Source organism: Solanum verrucosum, unplaced genomic scaffold, assembly GCF_900185275.1.
Source record: "Solanum verrucosum unplaced genomic scaffold, falcon-dt-bn FXZP01000102.1, whole genome shotgun sequence".
Classification (NCBI taxonomy): Eukaryota; Viridiplantae; Streptophyta; class Magnoliopsida; order Solanales; family Solanaceae; genus Solanum; species Solanum verrucosum.
The window spans coordinates 3,862,658-3,881,361 of record NW_026019930.1 but is presented as its reverse complement, the minus strand read 5'-3'; the positions used below and the strand labels follow the sequence as shown (position 1 = coordinate 3,881,361).

Genomic DNA, 18,704 nt, shown 5'->3' with positions numbered 1-18,704 from the left:
GTGTGAAGGTAGAGAGGTTGCTTCCAAAAGACCTTTAGCCCAAGTAACTCATATCGAAGCAGTATGAAAAAAATACACATAGGTAAAGAAGACATAGCAAAATAATAGAGAAAGCATTACATCGCATTCAGGGAAAGGAACAGTAACAACAATAAATACTACAATACTCGAAGCACAAGAAACAACAAATAATACAATACTCAAAGAACAAGAAACAACAAGTAGTAGCAGAAATAAAGGGACAAGAAACTACAGAAATACTGTACTCCCTCCGTCCACTTTTATTTGTCATGTTGTGCTTTTCGAAAGTCAATTTGACTAATTTTCAAAGTGAAATTATATTATATTAATTCGATATTTAAAACAAAAATTTAGATATTCAAAAACTATACGAAAAATACTATAAATTACAAGTTTTTGCATATCAATATGATGAAAAAATACGTTATAAAATGTTAGTCAAAGTACTTATCGTTTGACTCTAAAAAAGGAAACCATGACAATTAAAAGTAGACGGAGGTAGTAAATACTACTGATATGAAAGGAGAAACAGGTAAGGTGCACCAAACTACCACCAAGCCTATCCTACAAGAAAGCGAGATGACACTACAGTACGTACTCTTGGTAAGCTTAGTAAGCTGAAGATGCTTCGTTTCCTGTCTAATCACCTCTACCCAATACTTCTTCGGCCTACCTCTACCTTTCCTTAAACCCACCAGTGCCAACCTTAACAAATCTACAATTTCAGTACAAGAGGAAATACCCAGAACAATTATCAAAGAGAAACCACCTCCAAAAGCAAATGTCTTAACCATGTGTCTAGTATGAAAATTCAACAGTCCAAGCCCCATAACTAAACATTCAAGCGAGAAGCAACGCTCCACAACTCAAACGGCCAAGCTCAAGCCTAGATAGCCATGGATGCCTACCCTAAATAACATTATCTATATTAACTCTTGTAGCTTCTTGAAATCATATGTAGCTGGAGATGCAATCCTAGCATCACATAATGGAGAAAATGAATTGTAGGACTTGTGGTTCATATGTAAGAAGCATCATGAAGATTAGACCATTAGCTCCTGCACTGTAGTTCACAGCAGAATTAAGGGACATCGTCTTCTTTGTGCTAACCTAAAACAGTAGTTGATACAGTAGTCGAAGAGTAAGATCGAAAACAGGAGGAAAGTTGAAAGGTCATCAAATGTTAAGATCCTTTTCTGCACTTTTTGTGCAAAGAAACGATACATTATCGTTTACATGCTTAACAGTGACAAAAATAGAAATTACGAGGATCTAGAAAGATAAAAAATTATATCCCGTATTATTCCATAAAACCACAGTATGCAGGCTGTGCCATACTAATCCAACAAAGTACAGAACTCCATTCTAGCCAAACAAGCCAAACTACTACCATAATAGCATATAACAAATGAGTTTTACCTTTCTTGTTTAGATTCAGTACTAAACACAAGAATTGACGACTGATCTAGCAAATAGACGAGCTTTGGATTGTCTTCAGTACCAAGATAGAGCGTCGGGTAAGCAAGATTTACAGATGCATCGTCCATTAGAAAGCATATTCAAGCATCAAGTATATTTTGAAAAAATAACACAAAAATTTAATAAAGAATAGCACACAGCAAGCAATGGATGAGAAGCACAACCCCAGTAATATGTATCTTGGTACACTAGTTACATGTGAAAAGAACAAAGGAAATTAATCATCTGATCTACTTCATGTACATTTTCATTTTTATATGTGGAAAGATAAAGTGCTGCTAGCATCAAATATTGAATGCAGGGAAGGACCGAAGCAGTTTGACAATTACTATACAAACAGGTTTTGCGACAAACTCTAGCAACACTTCATTCAAACCAAACTCTACCTCCCAGATAATTAATTTTCATAACCATGTCCACTACAAACAAAACCATATCTATAGCTCTCTCTCTCTCTCTCTCTCTATATATATATATATATATATATAATGAGGACCAGAAAAAAGAAGTACTAGACAATAGTATTAACAAGTGTCTCCAATATTAAGCCAAAGTATATAAGTAGCTGAGAGAACAACAATAAGTAAAGGAAAACATAGTGGCAGAAAAGGGAAATACCAGTCTCTCCCCAGGTTTCATAGATGCAGTTGGTGTTGGAGGGATAATGACTTCTTCATATCCTTTGTAGTGTTTTCTGATAGTTCCTTGAGGAAGGGCTGTAGGACCTAAGGTGTTTGTCCCTTCACCATGACCAACGAGGTCCTCAAATATATATTTCTTCTCACTAGCATGAAGCAAAGAACTAAAACTCACTGTGGACAAATCACCCTCAACCCCATTATTTGTTCCTCGCCTATGCTTCCTTTCTTCCTTGCGACGAAGTTTATCAATTTGCTTTTCAGACTCGGTTTGAACAGTTACCTGTTCGACTAGTAACAAGTAAATTCAAATGCCAAGTGTGGCATTGTATGTATGACATTATCATGGCTATATATCTATTACTTACCTGGACGGCATAACTAGGAGCTCGCGATTGCCCGCCTGTAGTCATCTTGTCAGCTTTCAGTTCAATTAGTCCATGATGGATTGCATCAACAATTTCCTTTTTGTGCTGAGATAGGAGGAACAAGATCTCATGAAAAAGGTAGAATGGAGAAAAGTTATAATTTAAACAGTACCAAATTGCAAATGGATGAACCTAATTGCTTACTGCTATTTGAATGATTCTCTACCTGATTGCTTACTGTTTCTATTTACCATAAATCTAGCATTTTGGAGAACTCAACTCAAATACTATGAGGCCCAGATTTGTATTTATAATCTCTCAACCAATCCTAAAACATATCATCAGACTCAGACTACTTTACACTGTAGGTACTGTACATACTTTTTACTTCAATGCATCATAAATTTAAAGAACAATTTGATGATATGTCCAATGACGATCCACAATAATTAGAATATCAGCTCAAAATTCTTACCATGATAAGATGCTGAACTGTTTCAAATGCACCATCACCAACAAGGTCAAGCAAATCACCAGCTATCTAAAAAAGAAACATATTATATGCTTCCGGAACTGATGTGCCAAAAGATGAGGTTAAAGCATGTCACAGAACTATGAAGTGAAAGGGGTATATTGTTACCTCATCCCCTGGTTTCTCTGAATCAAGTACGCGGCATATGGCCATTGCCAGTTCATCTCGAGGAAGCTGCGAAGTACTTCCTCTAACTATCTCATCACAGGCATCGCTTAACCAGCTTAAATCAAATTTTCCACCAGATACAGATTCTCTAAAATTTGAGAAGGAGCCATGTTCATTCTGTGTTTCATGACTTGAAGAAGGTGCACTATCCTGCTCAACAAGAAAATCAGAATCTTCCAAGGAAACATCAATTAAAAAACGAGCTGGTGGTCTGAACACAAGGTCCGAGCCAAATTCCACTTCATCAGTGGTTCCATTAGACACTTCTGGTAAAGAGACAGTCTCAATTCCAGGGTGATTATTCTGCAACTCATATAATCCTTGTGCTAAAGAGGCAACTCTTGATAGTAATGAGTCTGAAACTACGTAGCCAACAAGTTTTTGCAAATCTAGCCTGCATTCAAAATAAAAGATTGACTTAGCAGACTAGCAGTTCAAAGAAACTTTCTCAGCATGCAGACATTCACAAAATATTCAAGGAAAGAAAAAATATACACCTAATATCTGATCTCCAGGTCTTTACTATTCGCCATTTATTTCGCATGTAGGATTACACTGGGTATGTTGTTGTTGTATCAGTATTACTCTAGATTCTTTTTCAACCTTATGCTAATTATTATGTTGATAAGAAACTTTAATACTTTGCGCAAAACAAATGTTAGTCATGCAATCTTTACTAGCAATTACCTAAGCTGGCAGCAGATAAGAAAAGTATAAGAAGCATGCTGGTTCTAGAATCCATTTTTCAACTCGTTAAGATATAGATTACAAGGAGTAACTTACATTTCAGCAATCAAGGACTGAAAAACCTTTGACTTCTGGGTATGAATAACATTAACACGTCCATCAAGAACATTCCACTACTGGGTGATCTTTTTGCCTAACAATTAAAAAGGTCTAACATGTAGAGTTTTCTGTAAGGTATCAAGCACTAATTCACACAATGAAATATAATGTAATGAAGTTGACTTTTTTGCTTTGGAAGATTTATGAATCTGATACACAAAGAACAACCAATGGGACAAAATGCCTTTTAGATCCTTCTGCAAAAAACTAAATGCCCACGGTGCTTCTGGACCCAGCAGAAGCCTATATAAGTGGACCTAATATGAGAACTCATTTGGCCTGATACTAGCATCAGCAATTATCTTTTTTCTCCTTTATTTTTGGCGAATAGGTTCTCAAATAAGAAGTATCAAAAGGAACAGATACAAACTGCAAGTGGATTGAAATATACTACAACGAGAGACAGATACAGCAAGCAGTCGGAACAGTTTTTATCCTCGCTTACAGAACTTCACGTGCTTGGGAAAAGGGATGAAAAAAGAGACTTTTTGATGAAGAAAAAAAGAGACTTAAAAACCCTGCTGAGCAGCTAAGGCATCGTGATCATGCACCTATTCATTTTACTAGCCGACATTCTCCATTTATTTCCTAGCGATAAAAGCATATCAACATGACCAATTGGTTCACCACTCCACCCCATCCCCAACTGATCCTCATGTATTCTAAAGATTAGCAAGTACCATAAATATAGATATACACAGACAAACTAAGGAGCTAAATGTTATCTTCAAGCAATACATCTAGAAACTGTATGCTTACTTCTTCTCAGCAATACGCCTGTGTTCCTCACCCTCCACCATTGGCCCACTGAAAAGCCTATACACACTGAATGCCACCTCCCTAAACTCCTCTGACACAATCTCACCCTTCATCAACTCAACCACCGCGCCTATAAACTGCTTATAGGCTTGCCGCAACTCAGGAGAAGCTGCACCAATTACAGAACACTTCATTAAGCAGTGGACATGAAAAGGGGCATAAAAGAATTTCAAAATGCTTCCTTTCAATCATAAGCTAATTGAGGTGACAATATCGAACATATTTCCATGTATCTCAGAGTATATTCAAAACGAAAAAAGAAGAACGTATTAATTCTTAATAAATCAATAGTATAGTACCTTCGTCCCATTTATACACAATCTTTCGAGCAAGTTCTGATTCTTCAAGTGAAGTTGCAGTACTGAAAACAAGAAAAAAATTATTAATCAAAAACGAAAAGGGTGTGTAATTAGAAGATGCGATTCTGGTACCTGCGAGACTTGAGATTTTGCAGAATGGTTTTCCGGTGAAGGTAAGCTTGATCGGCGTCAAATGGTTCCCGGAGAGCATTGGTCAGGCGAGGAAGTTGAAACAACATTTTGGTTTCGCCGATTGATGTTCTTCTCCGATAGTCTGAAGTGATTTGTATGTGCTCCGAACCGGTTTTTGGTTTCTTGCGCAAGGCGTAATTGAGGAACCGGATACAGATTAGTGTAATTGGAAAAATTATTTTATTATATGTGACTTAATATATTTAGTTTTTAATTAATAATTTATCAAACTGATCAAATTTTAAACTTTTTGATATATAGTTAAATATCCAACTTTTTGAAAGTATTTTGACATTGTCTTTTATAAGTACGATAATTGCTTTTCAGTTTATTAACAATAAATGGTTTAAAATTGAGGAGTCTCATAAATGACGGTAGTTTGTACTATATAGTTATAGTTTAGGTATTTACCCGTCGGAATAAGTGTTTGAGGTGTCACAGATTTGTATTTGTTGTATTCATATGCACAATTAGGTTATATCTGTAACACCATGACTTTTCAAAACGTCTAAATTAACGTGTATCTTCGTGGAAAGACAAGGAGGGTGGGTAATAAATTAAGAGTGATGTGGTATGTAATATTTTAAGTTTTCAAGGGTTGTATCTCAAGTTTTGAAGTGGCAAAATAAAAGTTGGCGAAAGTTATCGTAAGTTCCTTTTTAAAGATTTCTCTGAAATTTGGGTCAAATGTCTTGGATGTTTTCTCCTAATATATAAAGAGTTAGAAGGCCTATCATCCATTAAATCGAAGGCCTACGAGTCTAGTTTGCAACGCACAAAACCCCGTATCTAACCAACATCGGAGTAAAAAGTTATGAGGATTTTACTACGGACTGTCGGGGCAGAATCCTGGTCGGATAAAAAATGTGGTATGTCGGCTTATTCAACGTTTTAAGCCATGAAAACATTTCTTTTCACTTTCAAACCAGAAAGAAAGCTTAATAGAGGGTTCCTATGGAGTTCTTGCATGATGAAGGTTAGTTTTTGATGATTTCTACCATTAAACGTTGCCCCGTGCCTAGAAACGTAATCTCTACACGTGGCAATCGTTTTTCCCTTCTATTAAATGCGTTTGGAGCTGGTTTTTGAAGATATAAATTTGTAGTTATTGATGTTTCTTCAAGGTTTAAACTTGGTTAACTAAGGTAATCATCTCGGGACTCTTTTATGATTGTTTTTATGAATTTCTACGGACGTTTCGACAAGTTGGGGCAATATGGCAAATCTGCCGATTTAAGATTAATTATGAACTGTTTATAGGTGCGTACCAGCTGTGAATATATAGTGTTTGTGAAGCTCAGGACATAAGGAACAACTTTTGTGAAGGAACTACGGTCTTTCGAGCATTCATTGGAAAGGTATGTTAAGGCTATTCCCTTCGTTTGATATGTTTCCTTAGAGGTAGTTAATGTTGGTGATCTTGTAGATGTAATTGTGAGTGGTTGGCTGATTGAGTGGTTATAAACCCTCATTTTAGGGACTCATAATCTGTTAAGAACGACCTTAAGTTAGGAACGACTTGGAGATTATTCATATATATTGTTTATAGCTAAATTACTCGCATTTAGCCTATTCAATTGTTTGTTGTCGCCCTTGGGGCTATTGTGGTTAGTTGTTGAGCTATGAACTGCATATAGGGGCTATGATGTTGTCTAATAGGACTATGTTATTTCCAAAGAGTGTTATGTGTTGCCCACAGGGCTATATTGATGCCAAAGAGTGTTATGTGTTGCCTACGGGGCTATTTTGACACCAAAGAGTGTTATGTGTTGCCTACAGGGCTATGTTGATGCAAAAGAGGGATATGTGTTGCCCACAAAGCTATGATGTTGCCTAAGAGGGTTATGTGTTGCCTACGGGGCTATATCGTTGCCAAAAAGGGCTATGTGACTTCTTACAAAGACAAGGGGCTATCGATAGGGGTATGTAGATTGACTTGACATCTTCTGGGCTTATGGGGGCCTAGGTAGGTGGTATGTTGATTGTACCTGCCGAGCTTATGGGGGATTGGTTAGGTTGATGTTGATCATTTTTGTATTTTTTAGATTCAGTAGCGGGTTAGCATGCTTATCTAAAATTTTGATTTCCTTACGTGATTATCTTTGGTATATTATGATACTTGCTCACTTAGTCTATAGCCTTTCATACTCTGTACATTATTTGTACTGACGACCCATTGCCTTGGGGGAGCTGCATTCATGCATGCAAGACCCGACAGACGACCCAGTAGACCACTTCAACAGCAGGATTGACTTCTATCCGATTGGCTAGCCCCTTTCCTCCGGAGCTGCTAGAGTTGGGAAGTTTGTTACCTTTTGTTGTATATATCTTTATGGGTAGGATAGGACCTTGTCCCACCAATCTTTATTACTCTTAGAGGCTTGCAAGCTAGTGTGTAGGGTGTATAGCTACGTTATGGCCATACTAGCCTAGTTTGTTGGTTTGATGAAGCTTGTGAGTTGTTTGATTTATTGTCTTGATATATACCTGCTTTCAGTTTTGGTATAGATATCATGGTGGCCTCGACGGCCCAATCAGGACTTCTTTGCTAGTTGGCTATTTATTTATATGATCTCCTGGGAGTAACTGTTTCTTTTATAGATCAATTGACAGGGGCCTTGCGGGCCAAGGGCTTAGTTTTAAGCCGAGATATACTTGTTTGTTTTCTTAATTGCGTGTGGCTGCCATGCGCTAGTAGTAAATAGTTCAGCAGGGTCGGCTCGGGCCTGAGTTTTGGCATTAGGAGCCAATTGCTCCCCTCGAGTTTGGGGGGTGACAATATCAATGTGTTTGAGTTGTCACACATTTGTATTAATTGTATTCATAGGCGTATTTAGGTTATATCGACAAATACAATTCATATATTTGGGGTACAAATACCAAAAAAAAAACATGGGACTTTATTTGTTGTATTCAGTCATCACTCTAATTTCATAGGTTCCTTGTATTGTTTCAATTGTCATCTGATTGTATCACTAGTATTCATTTTCTTTAATGATTATATCAACACATACAATCTTGATGGATACAGTTACTACAAGGATAAAACATAAGTGTGTCTACAAGGGTACAAACAACGATAAAAATACACTATACAATCAATACACGAAATACAAAAATACACTATACAATCAACACACGAAATACAAAAATACAATGATTGTCGGAAAAATCCTCCTCCATAATACAGAAATACAAGCGAAATACAAAAACTCAACAAAGATGTGCAAAAGGTTCATGAGGTGCAAAATCAAGGCGAAATACACAAAATTCAGAGATTAGCCGAGAAACTAAGTAGTCAAATATATGCAATTTATGTATGTTAAATTGACATATGTTTTTTCCCTCATTATGTCTTTTTGTACAAGGTAGGGTTAAGACTGGGTACACACCAAACCTTACTTGTGAGATTACATTGAGTATATGCAATTTATGTATGTTAATTGACATGTTTTTTCCCTCATTATGTCTTTTTGTACAAGGTAGGGTTAAGATTGGATACACACCAAACCTTACTTGTGAGATTACATTGAGTATGTTATTGTTGTTGTTTTCGTTATTCTGCCTTTTTGTAAGAGTATGCTAGGAAAGATGTTAAAATCCAAGAAGCAAGTAGGCAGAAGTGATTGTTGCCTGCTAAAAAGAGACACAAAGTGTAAAGAAGTTGGCAAAAGTCCATTGCAAGTGACACCAACGAAGAACATGAAACAAAATTTCCCAAGAAGGCAAATCTCTTGTATAAATCAACAATCTAGGAGATAGGTTTAGAGGGTCCAAATGCTTCAAGAGTGTCATTGCACCAATCACAATATATTGAAACCTGTTTTTCTTTTGGTAAATATAAATTGGAAAGCCAATGATATATACAGACCAATAAATAGCATTGCCTTGTCACAGACAATGTTGAATAGAATTTAACTCAGGTGTATTTGAACTTGGAAAGCATCAATTCAATCTTATTCAGAAGCCTAGTTGCTTCTTTTTCTCCAGATGCAAATGGATTGGTCCATTCCTGATAGTGGTGAAGGCTGCCTGTGAAGTCTGTGAAGAGGCCATCAACTCCCATCTTGTTTATCCAGTAGTCAAACTCGTTGTATGGATCTTCACTGAAGTTGAAGTGTACAAATTGGTTCTCATTCCGGAAAGTGTATGGATGCACCTGGATTTGTTATTGAAATTCAGAGGATAAATATGTATGAAATTAAGATGAATTGCACGGAAAAGGAGAAAAAAGAAAGACCATTCTACACATGGGATAGGTATTAAAGCAGGTTCATTCAGTTTCTTTGAAAACTCAATAATTCAGAAGGCACTAGTTAATGGAAACTCGCCAATTCTAATTTCTAAGAAGAGGCGTGCTAAACATAAAATGGAGTGCAGAAAGATGTAGCGGATCTATGATAGAAGGCAGTGGCACTAGTCATTAAAGCATAGTGACTCACTAGGCTCTCTAAGAATTAGAAGTAAAAACAATGACCCTGGAACTTAGAGGCGTCTATTCACCAACTAGAAGCAACCCAGCACCCCTCAAACTTACAACAGAACAGACTCAACAAGTTAAAAAAGTACATAACATGCCAATTCAAAACACTTTATATGATATATAGGTATTTCCTTTTCCTTCAATTAACAGTAATCTAATCTTAGTGCACAGTAAAATTAATAACCGTGGAACAGAGACCAGTGGAAGAAAATATCATATCATCAATTAACTTCACATGTCAACGATATCCCACAATCAATGATTGATCAGATACCTGTAGATTACGGGCATGTGCTCTTGCGATGAGATCAGAAGGTGTTTGCAGATAATTGTTGGAACAAGGAACTATGGTGTCCTTCCAGGGCCCAATCCCCACCACATATTCCTTGATATAGTCAAGATAACCATCTGAAGTAATCTCCCAATATGACTGAAATGTAAAAGGATCATTGATTTTCTTAGCAATAGCAAAACGGTGTAACAAACAGATTTCTCTAGGGTATCTTTTCATCAACACTAAATTCCTAAAAAGAGAATACATGTTAGAATGGAGGTTAATTTCTTAATCAGCAAAGAGTAAATTTCTATTTTTTTATCAAGCCTGTAAAAAGTGTACTTGTTAATCCTGTAAACTTTTAAACAAGAATCTGAATGAATTCGTGTTAAAAACCTGATTGGTGTCTTGAGTTGGTGTATTTGTGTCATCAATGAGGAAGATCTTAGGCAGGTCTGTTTGGTTTGATATATAAATTAGTGACGTTGGCGCAAAAGATTGAATGAATGCAGGCTGCTTTAACCATTGCTTCGACATATATGAACCATTGTATCCATACTTCTTCAGTGTCTCAACAAACTTGTCCTCAAATTTCTTACCACCTGGCCATTTGACCTGTTGGAACCAGCAGTTAGTGTATAAGATAACTGAAAGTAATACATAAGGATACCAGTTTTAAAACTGAGAATAACACACAAGGGTATCAACTGATTTTCCAGCAAAACATACTCTGCAATTAAAAATCAGTTTCCCCAATTTTGTAGCAGAAAGGGAATGAACTCACGTGTTGGTTGATAAGGACTGGATTTTTTATCTCTGGATATATTCCAACAACTCTATGGGCATCCAATGCAATTGAGATGAACTCCTCAAAAGTAATAATAGAAAATTCTCCTGCATGTTAATTGAAAACGAAAAAGGTGAAAAATATTGGAGGCAGTGAGATGCATTTTTCTGAAGAAACTATCCTCATATAGAATAATTGCAGGAGCACGCCTGTCTTGTTGTTGGGCAAAGTCAATCAAAAGCAGCATTTTTTGTTGATGTTACATTTCCCGTAGCATAAATTTCTCTATCTTGTTTTGTGTTTATAGGAATGCTTAGAAAACTAACCATTATATTGCTGATCTCTGAAAGGATATCTCTGCTTAACACGCAGAAGCTTCAATTCTTCAAGGGTGAAGTCAACTGCATATTAGTGCAAGAAATTACTAATAGGTGAAGTAATGATACATATCATATCAGTAAAGAAATAGTATAATACTTAGAAGGTAAAATGAAGAAAATGAAGCTAACACAAGATGACAGCAAGAGGACATAATCTATTATTAACGGAAAAAAAAACCAGAAGTTAGCACATGTGACATTATAACATCCATACCCAGAAAATATCCAGTAGTGTTAACCCCTTGAACATCATAGGTCCTCTTTCGATCAGCAAACTCCTTGTGATTTGCTATATCAGTCATATCATCAAGTATGACATCATGGAAACATATAAGAGCGCCATCTTTAGATGCTAAAATATCTGTTTCGATGAAATCAGTACCCTCTTCAATAGCTCTCTGCATAATAATAGAGCTTCAGGGGCATGTTTTGCAGTTTATTTAAAGAAACAGCCTGTTTGCTAGTATTTCAACATCAGTTATTGCAAGCAGAAAGGTGCTATGCAAACATCAAAAGGAATTTTCCCTATAATTGTAGTTTCAGCATCAACCATGTCACCTTAAGTGAAGCCATTATATTGGAGACTAGACCCGATTCCTAGTTGCTACTCTGGAAACTGGATGTTTTGAAAACTATATGATGATTCTATTGTAGACATACCATGTATGCTGCTGCAGTTTCTTCAGGAATTTCTCCATTTGAACCTCGGTGTGCAATGTTGTAAGCTCGAAATGTTTGTAAAGGCTGTTTATTCCTATCATTTCTTCTGCCAGGAAGTGGGTAGAGAGGTCTGGCCGAGCATCCAACAAGAAGTAGCAGAAAGATATAAGGGACAACACCTGTAAAGTACATTGAGAAAGAGGTAAGATTCTGTATATGCACACAGATGATTATAAACGTTACCTATGCTTGTCTATCCATGGTCAATGATTTCACACGTGAACATGGTATATATAATGGTGCATGTACGGAGAGACCAATATATACATGAATGCATGTACTTGACATCAATTGATCTATTCTGATAAACCAATTCATTGCAGCTTGAGAAAAGTTATAATGTCTTAACTGTCAATCTAAAATATGGAAAACCTTTGGAAATTAACAAGCAATACTCACACAACGACCACTGTGTCTCAGTTCTAAACTAGGATTAATCGATAGTTACGGTCAATACACATATTTAGCAACAGGCAGCATGATAAATGTGCGAAGAATATACAGTCAACGATTTGTTCATCCAAAGCATAACTGAATTGTACTTGCGACACAGGATATCTGAATATATCATAATGTTGGTGCATATGCACTTTATTGTTAAAATAAAATATTAAATGTATATGTTAGTGGCTATAAAATTGTAGTAGAAGATGACTATTGGTTTTTGTTGTAACTCTCATGGTCATTAGTTTCTTGTAACTCATATGGTCATTAGTTTCTTGTAACTTATGTAGCATCTATCACATTTATCTACCCATATTACTACCCCTGATTCTACCCGTTGATTATATGAAAGACTTCTTCACCTATAAATAGTGGTGTTTCTTCCTTTGTGAAATATCTTAAGAAAGATGAGAAGCCAGAGAGTTGAGACAGAGAAAATATTTTTAGTCTTCAACTATATTCACTATACAAAAGAGAGTATTTATATGTTGAAGGAAGGTGTTCTTTTTGTGGAGCTTTGGACTCTTCAACAAATCCGGAGTTGCTTGAGTTGTACGACATTGTCGGGTTGTTGTATCCTAAAGGGGATGAGTCAAGAGTATTACTGCTGGATTGGTGTTGATTATGTCGCAGTGAGCTTCAATCTCCTAAAAGAGAGCGAGATATTCGCGCCTCAGCCTAAAGATTTGTTTATTCATTTTTTGTCATTTATTTTCAACTGTAATTTATTGTAATTGTGGTATATTACACCAACAATTTTAAGGAGACTCATGTTTTTGTTACAGTTTGAAAAAGTGTGAATATCAAGATAGGAGATCAACATTTCGTTCAACGTCGCTCTCTTCAAGAGATGGAAGAGAAGAGATGTAAGGGTAAAGTATTTTTCTACTTGCTCAATTCAAGCGGAGAAAAGGTAAAAGAAAAAAAACTTTTTACCTAATATTTTCATGGATAAAGTTATACTTCTTTTCATGGAAAAAATGTTATTTAAATTCTTAAAATAGTGGGGTTCATGAAATGATGAAAAAATATTTGTGAAATTATGATTTTTGTTTGAGAAATGCTCTAAAAAAAGAGTATTACAAATGCATATATTTATAGTGGAATAAATCACATGTTGTTGTTTGGCTATAATGGGATGATTCTGACTCTAACATGAGAGTTATAAATAAATAATAAAAAAACATGTTGAGTAGCTAACATGAAATGCTTTGGGTGAGAAAATTTTCATTCTTGAAATTAAAAATACTATAAAACACGTGATGAAATTTTCTTAACTTGTCAAGTCACATTATGGTGGAATAATTGTGAAATACATGGTTGTGTGAGTCTTGCAACTCTTTTTTATTCAATTGTGTGACAGAAAAAGGGAGTTTGCTAGCCTCATAAACATATGAGCTATGTGACTAACAACCTGACTTGATATTGTGTTTGCAGAAAAAGTACTTAGCAGGTACAAGCAAACAAGATGAGAAAATTGGTGCTAATTGTTGGAAGTGAGAAAAGCAAATTATATTACTTGCTTATCTACTGTGGAGGTTGAAGTAAAAAAAATTAAGCTTCAATAAGTGAAAAAGTGACTTGATTTTACTATATCAAACACTTTATTTTGAGAAATTAATTTTTCTAATTTTGATTAATTATGATAGCACTAATATAATGGTAGAGTACAAAATCATTATTACAACGGTAAATTCAAACTCATGAGGAAAAAACACAATATTGTGAGATCATATTGATCATTGATATACCATCAATATTTATTGTGTTAAAACTTGTGATAATCGTAAACTAAGGCCTTAACAACATAAAGGGTTTGAAGCACATCGAGGGGATGATATGAAAGCTCATAAATCTGAGTCATATATGAGGAAACCCAACCTGGGGACTAGAGATCCTATAACCAGGTTCAAAGGGAAGAACAAATCATATGATGACTTGTTATGAAATGCAATATTGTTTATTTTATTCAATCCATATATTATGTAAGTGCATTTATCCTATAATGATTTGTGGAGGTTGAGTCTTTGAACTCTTAATGAAAGTCTGTATCTCGTATGAGTGGAATGTCAAATTATAGGAGCATCCTTGACAGATTTCACCTATGTGAGTGTGAAAGTAGACAGCTTTCTATGAGAATGGGCTTATTCTAAAAACCGCTCATGAAAATTGGGATAGCACAAGGCCGTAATGTCCTGGCTATGAAAGCTTATGTCAACACCTTGATTATTGTGTGTAAACAGTAATACGTTATTTCTCCTAAGCACTCATAGTTCAAGTTTGAGACCACTACTGACTCTGGAGTAAAGGTTACTGTTTTACCAAGTGAAGGTTCAATGCAGAGCACACCTTCATTATGCATAATAGTCCACCTTCAACTAAATTGTGGTGCCCTCTCTTAATTTTAATATTAAAATGAGTGGGGGAATGTTGGTGCATATGCATTTTATTATTAAAATAAAATATTAAATGTATATGTCAATGGCTATAAAATTGTGGTAGAAGATGACTATTGATTTTTGTAAATTATATAATCATTAGTTCTTGTAACTCTCATGGTCATTAGTTTCTTGTAACTCATATGACCATTAGTTTCTTGTAACTTATGTAACATCTATCCCATTAAGCTACCCACATTACTACCCCTCGTTCTACCCATTGATTATTTGGAAGACTTCTTCACATATATATACTGGTATTTCTTCCTTTGTGAAATATCTTAAGAAAGATGAGAAAAGAGAGAGTTGAGACAAAGAAAATATTCTAAGTCTTCAACTATATTCACTATACAAAAGAGAGTATTTATATGTTGAAGGAATGTGTTCTTTTTGTAGAGCTTTGGACTCTTCAACTAATCCGGGGTTGCTTGAGTTGTATGACGTTGTTGGGCTGTTGTATCCTGGAGGGAACAAGTTAAGAGTAATACTGCTGGATCGGTGTAGATTATGTCGCAGTAGGCTTGAATCTCCTTAAAGAGAGCGAGATATCCGCGCCTCAGCCTAAAGATTTGTTTATTCATTTATTTTCAATTGTAATTTATTATATTTGTGGTATATTACACCAACACATAAAAAGTTCAACCCAATGTTTACATCCTAGTTTGAAATGGGATATCCTTATAAACTTTGGACAAAGTACTAGACTAGATATACATTCAATTCTTATTCTGAAAATCAATAATGGAAAATAAGATTTACTCTATAATAGGAGTTTTTTGGTGGCCATAATTTGGTTCACTAATTCTATGAATCAACTACTTTCAATCACATGCTAGTTGGATTGCCTACAGTAATCCTTTATATTCCTTTTGTGATATTTGGTTAACTAGTTAGATTGAGCTAATTTGAACCCGATTTAGATTATGAACCATCTTTATATGATGCACAATACTACACATCATAGCAATTGAAATAAGTAATATCTGGCTGAACTTTCAATTCTATCTAAATGAATAGTAACTAATACTGCTCCTTTTTTTTATTTGGAGCTAAGATTCTTTTTTTCAGCTGATCCTAAATGTAAATTCTATAATCTACAACAACAACAACAACAATGCTTAATTCAAAATCAGTGGGGGCAACTATATGAATCCTCAACATCCATGTTTATATTCTATATTTGGAAACAAAGTGGGTTAACATTTCACGCCTCATTGAATATGATACCTCAAAAAAATTAAGCAGGATTTTCCAAATTCAAAAACTAGTCTTACTTTTCTTCCCAAGTTTACCTTAAGAAATTGTGTCATGTCATACCATGACATTCACTTTGAAGTAGAGAGATAAGTTCAAGCATATATAATGCTTACCTGGATAGACTGATTTCAAAGAAACCTATTTATTGCATTCAATGCTTTGGAGTATTCAAAAATCACTACAAATAAACACTTCTTATCAAGTTCCCACTCCAGTTAATATCATTTGGGATTCTATGGTTGGGAAACAAAGGAGACTACAAATTCACCTAACATCACATAATATTAATGGGGACACAGAGAGCCCACAAAACCATTGAGAGTTGAACAATTACTACTTACTACCAGTGCTAACACCTCTCTGAAGTTTTATGGGGCCAGATTGCCCTACAGAGTTCTTTATGAACTGAATTCAGTAACCCCAACTTAGCATGTAAAATATTAAAGTTACATAAAATCTCTCACCATAAAGAGTTACCAACCAATTTCAAGATGTAAACCTGTCATGTATTAATGAGACGAGTAGATTTTAACACACTTATCTCTTTATTTTCTTGTATCAGCACCACCTACTCCTCATAATAGATAAAGTTATGGTATCACCACAAGTTAATTAGCTATCAAATAAATGTGAAGACGCTGCATATAATGCGTGCTTATCTGGGAAATGCCTTGACAAGAATTTGTAATTGTCAGAGTACCAGACAAAGCACACAGATAAGCTCTTGAATAACTGTTCAACCTTCCCATTTACTCATAGTAAATTATGAGTATACATATAAACTGAGTGCAGATTTCAGTAACTAATTGTCCACTGTACATTACTTAAAAAGATTTCAGCCCATAGAGAACTTAAAAGTTAAAACCCAGAAGAAGAAAAAAAATCTTTCAAATGATTCCACTAAATCCGGCACCTATATACATTAAGGGGTTGTAGATATACACAATCTAAGCTGAAAAACACAATTGTCAAGAACTGAGTGACAATATTGAAAAAATTCCACTCCTAGAATACACACATAATCCCAAACTAGCTAAGGTAACCATAATAATAACAACAATATACCCATGTAATCCCATCGTATTGATCTAGAGTATACACAGACCTTACCTCTAACTCGTAGACCGCATGTCAAACAATTTGAAAAAAATACAAGAGCAATAACAATAACGAAATAATACGAAATAGAGAGCATTATAACTAAATCGACTCTGCTCAATTTCATTCCAAAACTAAATACAGCAAATAACAAAACGAAATCACAGAAACAACAAAAAAATTCCAAAAATTGTCATCTGGGGATTGTAATACTTACTTGGTGAACCCATGGAGACTGTCTCCTTCTCCCTCATTCCTCTTTTTCTGTTTTGCAGAAAACTTATACCCAATATTGAATTATATAATTGAACGTATCGCTGATTCGTTGCCGTGGATTTAACGAATATTCCTAAAATTGCAATTTTCAAATTCCAGAAGTGTTATAGTTATGCAAGGATACTTCCTTTAGAATAATGTCAGCGTTATTACAGCCGTTGATGAGAAAATAAGATTTAAATCTACGGTTAATATGAGTCCGTTAGGTAACAGGACTGTCACTGTAAAGGCGATCACGTTTTTGGTGATTAAATCCACTTCTGATTGGTACAGATCATATGGATGAATTAGTTTTTTTAACTCCAAATAAAGAGAAGCATTATGACCTTAGATATAATCCATTTCACACCAATTTTGGACTTTTTTATTAAAATAAATATTCATATGGGGTATATTTAATTTTTTTCACAAATTTTTTTTTTTTGCTTTTTAAATTTAATGACTAATGAGCATTATTTTGATGATTAAATATATTTTTTTATTCATTTCTTGTAAAATCTACATAGATGCCCTAAAACAAATTGCATATACAAAAATTAAGGTATAAAGTACAAAAATCTCATATATTTGTGGGCTAATCACATCTTACACCAGAAATTTCTCCAATTACAATAATCTTAGATTTTTCATTACTCTCATATACATTCATTGACTGTCTTATACATTGCAATTGATATATTACATAATGGGAAGAATGTATCCGAGAGAGCATATGAAAGTATTCGAGAGGGGATTTTTGTAATTATTTTAAATGATAGGAACAAAGATCCCATTCTATGCCGAAAGCTCGTAGCATTGGTCCCCATAAACCCCAATTTAATGCCTCGTCTCTCCCAATAATGCCCACACGTTCAACTTGTTCTAAAAGAATAAGATTCCGGGTAATAAATTTTTGATACTCAACAGCCTCTGTTAAAAAATAATCACAAAAATCCTTTAGAGATTATGATATCTTAAGTTGTGTATTTATGTAATTTTTTCAAAACAGAAATACAGTATGTATATTTGCAGAAAAAAATAGTTTTAATTATTCTTCTTTCTTATTCCATTCGCACTTATTTATTTTTTATATTTTTACACAAAGAACAAGGAACTCAGATTTTGATAAACAAATAGATCCATACTAAAACTCGAATTATTCTTTGGAATATCAAAAAAAATATATGTGAAATGGATCAAATATGC

General features: G+C 34.8%; 2 protein-coding genes across 2 annotated transcripts in view; both read right to left on the bottom strand.

Moving 5' to 3' along the window:
- LOC125832835 (DExH-box ATP-dependent RNA helicase DExH14) overlaps window positions 1-5,524 on the bottom strand; it is a 35,336-nt gene extending 29,812 nt beyond the window's left edge. Inside the window, exons 1-7 of the mRNA XM_049512028.1 lie at window positions 5,303-5,524; window positions 5,171-5,232; window positions 4,812-4,980; window positions 3,147-3,600; window positions 2,982-3,047; window positions 2,507-2,611; window positions 2,119-2,421 (exon numbers count right to left, since the gene is read on the bottom strand). Coding sequence (XP_049367985.1) covers window positions 2,119-2,421; window positions 2,507-2,611; window positions 2,982-3,047; window positions 3,147-3,600; window positions 4,812-4,980; window positions 5,171-5,232; window positions 5,303-5,409 — 1,266 coding nt within the window. The 5' untranslated portion in view covers window positions 5,410-5,524. The remainder of the gene's footprint in view (window positions 1-2,118; window positions 2,422-2,506; window positions 2,612-2,981; window positions 3,048-3,146; window positions 3,601-4,811; window positions 4,981-5,170; window positions 5,233-5,302) is intronic.
- Window positions 5,525-9,075: 3,551 nt separating this feature from the next.
- Window positions 9,076-17,610, bottom strand: LOC125831111 (glycerophosphodiester phosphodiesterase GDPD6). Its single transcript, XM_049510299.1, has 8 exons — window positions 17,461-17,610; window positions 11,947-12,125; window positions 11,501-11,684; window positions 11,233-11,307; window positions 10,904-11,013; window positions 10,516-10,734; window positions 10,120-10,275; window positions 9,076-9,521 (listed from the first exon to the last, which is right to left on the bottom strand). Exons 1-8 carry the CDS (start codon window positions 17,495-17,497, stop codon window positions 9,282-9,284), a joined length of 1,200 nt encoding a protein of 399 aa, XP_049366256.1. The 5' UTR covers window positions 17,498-17,610; the 3' UTR covers window positions 9,076-9,281.
- Window positions 17,611-18,704: the final 1,094 nt, after the last annotated feature.

What these genes read in the sequence shown, in the direction of transcription:
- LOC125831111 (XM_049510299.1), bottom strand. Translation starts at nt 17,497, where the DNA reads ATGAGGGAGAAGGAGACAGTCTCCATGGGTTCACCAA. An exon ending in AAACTGCAGCAGCATACATG is followed by an intron (nt 11,685 to 11,946) that starts GTATGTCTACAA and finishes ATTATTATGCAG; the next exon opens with AGAGCTATTGAAGAGGGTAC. An exon ending in CAGAGATCAGCAATATAATG is followed by an intron (nt 11,014 to 11,232) that starts GTTAGTTTTCTA and finishes ATTAACATGCAG; the next exon opens with GAGAATTTTCTATTATTACT.